This window comes from Onychostruthus taczanowskii, unplaced genomic scaffold (assembly GCF_017590055.1).
Source record: "Onychostruthus taczanowskii isolate IOZ18803 unplaced genomic scaffold, ASM1759005v1 scaffold5, whole genome shotgun sequence".
Lineage (NCBI taxonomy): Eukaryota > Metazoa > Chordata > Aves > Passeriformes > Passeridae > Onychostruthus > Onychostruthus taczanowskii.
Window position 1 is genome coordinate 8,128,274 of NW_024502568.1, and position 7,176 is coordinate 8,135,449.

The 7,176-nt window shown below is 40.9% G+C and overlaps 1 protein-coding gene across 1 annotated transcript in view; it reads left to right on the forward strand.

Annotated features, from left to right (window-relative positions):
- The window catches only part of CFAP58 (cilia and flagella associated protein 58), a 55,791-nt gene extending 48,817 nt beyond the window's left edge, over positions 1–6,974 (forward strand). The window contains exons 15-17 of the mRNA XM_041415535.1: positions 982–1,101; positions 2,586–2,719; positions 6,854–6,974. Of these exons, the coding sequence (XP_041271469.1) occupies positions 982–1,101; positions 2,586–2,719; positions 6,854–6,974 (375 nt within the window). The remainder of the gene's footprint in view (positions 1–981; positions 1,102–2,585; positions 2,720–6,853) is intronic.
- Positions 6,975–7,176: the final 202 nt, after the last annotated feature.

Below are 7,176 nucleotides of genomic sequence, written 5' to 3' on the forward strand. Positions count from 1 at the left end.
TTGCCAAATCCAGTATAAATAATCACCTATCCTGCCTTCTTCTTGGAATTTTTGTCTTCCTCAGTTAAATCTTTTGTCTGCTAGTCTCCTTTTTAATTCCAGTTTTCAATGTACCAGAAAAGAATGTGGTCTTACTTAATAATACTATTTAATGATCTTAGATTTCCAGGGTAGATAGTAAAACTATTGTAATGTGCAAAACTATGAAGGTGGCTTTTTTCAGAGCTTTATTCCTTAGACTACAAACAAGCACACTCTCAAAACACAGCTGAAAGCAGCATTTCAGTACAGAAAGCTGTAAGTGGGTCCATGGTGTGGTTTCTTTTCAGGCATGGCAATATCCAACTCCCACAAGTATTACTGTTCCAACATAAAGGACGAGGAGACACATGACAAAAATTACTTGGTAATTGTGCTAGTCATAATTGTTGCTGTTTATAATTTCTTTCCCAGAGCCCCTGCAGTTAAACTGAAAGGTTATATATATATAATTATCTGTGTATGTGTACATGTGCTTTGCAGGATTTTCTTTGGAAGAAGTAACTCTTTTGTACAGTCCTTTGCTGACATTTCTATAGCCAGCTCACATCCTGTTGGGTGAAGCTGTGATCTTTAATGTAAGGCAATGTGACTCATAAGAAGAAAGATAGCAATAAGCACACTTTCCAGTGATTAATTTCCCAGCCCTGGGTACTCTTCCAGTAAGTGCTGAGGTAGAGAGTGCTTGCTGGTGGTGGTGTTTAAGAGCATTTCATTCATGGTTTGAAGTAGCTGGATGTTTATCTTAATGAGCTCTCCCATCGCTATCACAACAACTTTAAATACCTTATGGCTAGTGAGGAAAGCCTGACACACAGGCAGATTTGTTTCTCCAAATACCTTCCTGACTGAGTTGCAATTTCCAGTGAGGTTGATTTCCTCTCAGGCTGTGCTGCTGCTGTAGTGGTTTGCTAAGAGCTCCTCCTCTTGTCCCTTCCTTAGGAAAAGGAGAAGCTGTACGTGGAGCTGAGGCACGTGCTGGCCCGGCAGCCTGGGCCCGAGGCCACGGAGCAGCTGCAGCAGTACCGGAACATCCTCCGGGAGAAGGTGAAGCAGATCAAAGTAAGAGGTGCCCGCTGTCCCTGGGCAGGGGCTGCAGGGAGATCCTCAGGGAACTGAGTGCCTGCCCTAGTGCACGAGACCGGGAAAGCAGGGTTATCACTGCATCTCCTCAAGGGACAGCACAGAGCAGCAAATGAACTTAGATTGCACACTGTTCTACTTTGTTTAATTAAAATAGAAGAAAAGTCTTATTACAATATGAGTTAGCAGCACGATACTGTAAATATGTTTTTTTACATGAGCATTCTAGGTTATTCCTCGCTTTTTATTCAGCTTATTCTCCTTCCCTTTATCTTAAACTATTAATATCTTTAAGAAGCAAATCAAAGCAATTTTTTTTTTCTTTTTAACAAACTAGTGGGAATATACTGAGAATCCAGTCTTAAGTTACTATTATTTCTCTTGCCATGTGTACATGTATATTTATATTTGCAGATTTTGTGGAGATGACAGGACGAACCTGTTCTAACCCCTTGTCAGTTGGAGGGAGGAGTTCCTGCTTCCAAAAGAATCTTGTAGAAAATTTTAAAATCATAATATTAAAAAGTGATTCTTTGGTAGAATTCTATGATATTCTATGAATAAGCTGATCCTCTCCTATTCTTGCCTGCATGAGAGATCAGTCTCCCCAGGAGTTCATCTACTTCTGCAGCTCCTGTCTCTGTTGAAGTCATCATCTCCTCTTCACTGCATCATAATCACGTCTATACTAACCACAAGGAAAAAAATGCAGGAGCAGATGGGCCCTTAGGAAACAAAGAGGCTGTTATGCAAATCTTAGCTTTCCATGGAGAAGAAAAACAATGTAGAAAATGTAAAATAGAAGCCGAAGTTTAGCTAAACTGAACGTGATTTGAAGTTTTCCATACGGTCCTTATTTGTCCTTAATGCAGTCAATTGCTGCTTTGTATTTCAGGCACAGCATGCTGTAGCATGATGGCATCCATGCCATTTTGGGGTGCCAGGTCAAACTATTACTCTTTTGAAAGAAAGAAGGTGCACTATGCATGCTCCTCCTTTTTTAAAATTTTACTGATTCATGTATAAGTGGCTTTGTATTCATATTTGAGGTGCCTGGTACTACTTTGCCTGTGTGGATTGAATTACCCCACTTAGCAGTGCATCCCTGTGAGTAAACCCCGTTATTATAAAATAATTCCCTGATTTATTAACTTTGGTTTTTTGCCCAGCTTTATGTCCCAGAAATTAAGAGCTAATGTAGCTATTAATGCCATTCCTGTAAAGCTTGGAGTGTATTTTACATGTTGTATTATGGTTAAATGACATAACCTTTATTTTGTAAGATGTTTTTAGGTGAACAGAGGTGAGATCAAATGAAACATCAAGTGGGAAAAAGAATTGTGTAGAAAATGATCATGTCTTACATCATCAAATATAAAAAGAGAAAGTGCTTGTAAAAGTACTCACTTATGTGTAAGTAAAGCAACATCTCCTGTTTCTGCTGTTTGTGTTTTGTTTATTAGGTTTTGTCCTCAGAACTGAGTATGTGTGAAACACAGAGCAAAGAATACAAACATGAAATTGAAAGACTTAACAATGAGCTTCTGGAAGTGAAAAAGAAATATCTGTCTCAGAAACGCAAGGAGCAACAAAAGAAGTATGGGAAAACAACAGTTTTGTCTACACAACTTTCTGCATAAGCTAGATTTTTGTTTTAGACCCTTTGGATCAGAAAGTGGCCAAATTTGACTGAGGTGATACAGTTTTGTTGCCTAATTTTCCTGAATGTTATCCTCCATGTTCCTTCAGTCTGGTCTGGATTTACCATGATCTATGGCCAGGACAAGAACATCCATCAGAGATGTTGCTGAACACATTCTGCAGTCCAGTTAAATTATTGATACCAATGAGATGGTCCCCAGAGAACACAGATTAGTGTCTTGTCTCTGACATCAAAGCATAGAATTATAGAACAGTTTGGGTGGAAAGAACATTTAAAGGCCATCCAGTCCAACCCCCCTGCAATGAGCAGGGACATCTCCATCCAGATGAGGTGCTCAGAGCCCCAGCCTGACCTTGAATGTTTCTGGGATGGGGCATCTACCGCCTCTCTGGGCAACTTGGGCCAGTCTTTCACCAGCCTCATAATAAAAAATTTTCTTCTTATATCTAGTCTAAATCTACCCTACTTTAGTTAAAACCCCTTATCCCTTGTCCTATTGCAGCAGGATTTCTGGGCTGTGAGTGCACATGGCTGGCTCACAGCCTCTCACTCACAGCACCCCCAAGTCCTTCTGGGCAGGGCTGCTCTCCATCTCTTCATGCCCCAGCCTGGATTGATGCCAGGGCTTGCCCTGACTCAGGTGCAGCACCCCACACTTGGTCTTGTGGAACCTCAAGAGATTCCCATAAGCCCATTCTTGAGCTTATCCAGGTCCCTCTGGATGGCATCCCATGCCTCAGGTCAACTGCCCCATTCAGCTTGTCATCTGAAGACTTGCTGAGGGTGGGCTTTTAATGAGAGATTTCTTAGATTTCTGCAGTCAGATGATGTGATCTGTTACCAAGTTTTTCTGTATGCACAGAAAGCCTTTTGTCTTTCCACTCATTTCCATCCTCAGCTGGTGCCTTCCTCACACACTAAAACCAATGGTTCTCTACCACTGCTGAATAGCTGCCTTTATTAATTCTTCCTTAATTTCAGACAACAAATGATTTGATGACTAAATTAGCAAAATAATCAGTGATAAACAGTGACTTTTGTCCATCTGCAAATTGCATAATGTCACCTTAATGTTTGGAATTAGCAACAATTGTGCAGTGCTAATGGCCTTTCTGGAGCTTTAGGATCAGTATGTGAGGCTACCATAATGCCTGATAATCCATTTCCAGCAGCTAAATGTCTCCTTCACAGTAGATTTGATGTTTCCATTTCAGACTCTGGCATCGTGTCTCTTTCTGTTCATAAAATGAGGAGAAGTTTACCCACATTTTGTTGTTATATCTCACCTAGAATTAATTCCTGTCATAAAAACTCCACTTGAAAAGGACATAATTGCTTTAAAAAAACAAACTGGTTGATGGTAGCTGAATGGGGGCATGCTATACAGCAAAAGAAATTTCATATTGAAAGTCATTTAGTGCTGGATACATTGTTTATAGGTTCAGGATAGATACCTGCTAATGGGGCAGCTTGTCAATCTGTTATTCTGGGCAATCATGCCTGTAGTCTGATGAGCATTGGTGTCTCTGTGACATCAGTGTTTTGGAAGCACATTCAGGTACTGTTAGTGGTGCTTCTTCAGGCTGGCATCATCTTGTGCCCCCCCAGAGCCTCAGAAGGCACCAGCCTGTGCTGCCAGCCCTGGCTTGCACCTCTCTCATCTTGTGGCAGCTGAGGGGTGGTGCTGGGCTTTGCTCTCCTCTGCCCCTCATTGCTTTTTACCCCAGTCAAGCCTGTTGGACTGCATCCTGCTTTGGAGAGCCCAGAGGCACAGCTGGGCATACCAGTCCTGGGTAACTGCAACTTCTGCTGTCTCTAGGCTGTGCTTTGTGCTGGCAAGGGAAACAACCTTGTGCAGATCTCCTTCTCCAGCCTGCCAGGTGTGCAAGACACATTGCTGGCTTTCTGCAGCAGAGAGAACCTGGTGTGCAGTCAGGTTCTTCCCCAAGGAGTCCTCTTCCTTGCCATCCAGCCATCCCACAGCGTGCTGCCTCAGGCAGGGCTGGACAGGCAGTGCCTGCTGTGTGGATGCTGGCCAAAGAGCCAGGGCCATTTGATTAATACAATCTCAGATATCTCTAAATTCCAGCTGACAGAAAACCACTGACTTGATTCTCTATATTGCTGGCTAATGTTAACATCATGTCTGAAATAAATGTAGCTGGGTTTGCTAATACAAAGAGGATCCTGTCAGGACAATAGCATTAACGACATTATTGACTACCCTGGTATGAAAGAGAATTAATACTCTCAGATAACCCTACACAAAGTTATCATCTAAAGTTTTTATTGATTTGCACAAGATAGCTTTGAGTTGTGATTTAACATCGTGGTACTGAATAAATGTAGCTTTGTATGTGATGCTCAAGGAATATAGTGACAGTGGGAATTTAGCTTTGTTTTGTGTTAAAAATGAAAATTCAGTGTTTAAGATTTTGGTTGTGAATTTGAAATCCTCTTTTTCAGCTCTCTGATTCTGAATGTTGCTTTTCCCAGTTGTCTTAGCTGTTCTTGTTCTATCTCTTCCTATTTTTAACTTCAGCTCCTTGAACCCTTTCTGCGTCACTATTTTCCTAGTTGCTTCTAGCACCCGGATCCCATTTTGATCTTGATAAGGATTTGTGAGAAAATATGAGGCTTAAATCCACACCAGAGACCTAATCTAGCAGTCCTATATATGTAAAGAACTGCACTGAGGGATGTCAGTAGTAAGTGGGAGCTTTTGCACGTGGCTGGTTGCACATTAATTCTGCATAATATATTATATTATTCAATTGCATAGAATTTTCCATACTGATGAGCACATCTGTTTGTTGTCTTCATGAGGAGCACGAGGAAAAAATGAGCATGGATTCTGGATAATTTCTCTTCCTAGACTTGGAAGCCCAATAGTGAGATGGGATAAGCCATCGAAATACAGAATGTTAGTGCTGTCAGCTGGCATATCCATTAGGGCTACATTAATACAGTTAAAACCAGTTATAAGTGGTTTTCATTTGTTAAGTTCATCTGTGCTATTCTTTTGGCTATTCTTCTTCCTCTGTATGGGTCAAGTTTGGAAAAGGATGCATAGCTAGACATCTGACTCGGTTTCCCCGAACTTCTTCCCATCCAGACAGTTATTTAGGGGCAAACAGGAAAGTAATGATTACAGAAGTGTTTTCCTTTCCCTTAGTGGGGACTGAGCAAAGATACTCATGTGAGAAGGCTAGATTTTGTAGAAGTGTGGTCACACTCACATTTGTTTTACAATCCCAGTGACTTTGAAATAAAGTAATGGTACTGACATTCTTTGTAAAGCCTTGAGACTTCTGCTGTTATGATAAACTAAAAGTTCATAAAGCTCCCCTTGGTTAATCTTAAGTGTCTCAGGGCCTCTCTCTGAAGCATCCAGGAATATCACAGTGAGGTTGGAATATTGCTCTTTGTCTTTGTAGTGCTCTGCTCACCTCCCCAACTTTGTGAGAGTGGAACCAGCTAACTCTTGTTCCCTCCTCTTGAGGCCATCAAAGTCAAGAGCTCCTGGATTCTCAGATGGAGCAGCTCCCTGGGGCTGTCAGTGTACCTACAGCATTTTCTGCAAATGCCACAGACACGGCAATTATCACTGGAACTTTGCTAAAATGTGAAGACAGATAGCACTATATATTCATTAAAATTCAACAAAGGACAAAAACCTCCCCATTGTGCCTTTGATGAATATAGCTGTTTGTTTGGAAACAGGCATATTCCAGCTAGAACAGGATGGTGATTAGAAATCTGAAGTCATGGAGCTCACGTAGGTACTTGCTCTAATGAGGTGCTCTGACCATTTTGGGGAGTAGCACAAAGAAAGCTCATTTATTTCTAATTTTTAATAATTCCAAACCCCATCGGTGGTTTTGTAATTACATCCAAACAGACACCTAGTCTTGGAGGTTTAGCCTAACAGGCTTTAATCAACACTTTTAAAATTGATATGTGGTTGCATCAAAGAAACTCTGGAGGACACAGATTTCCTTGGTTTTTAAACATCTCTGCGCTGCAGAATGGAGGATGAATTTTCTGTTTCTTTGTTTCTATTTAAAGGGAGAAGGAGCGATCCAGCATTGATATGAGGACAAAATTACCACCCCTCAAGACTGATGTGCCTCACTTCAACATAGGGGGCTTTCCTTCAAGCAAACCCATTCCCAAAATTGCAGTCTAGGAATGCACTCAATTAGTTGCATTCCTGTTCCCAGTTTCTTGTTTGAGAAACTGTAATTTTAAAAGAGATTCAGAATCTACTGAAATCACTGTATCACCTGCAGGAAAAAATGGTATATTGTATGCAATAAAACACATTTTTACGCTAGAATTACATTTTATATTGCATTTATATATTTTACATTTTATATTGGAATTAACAT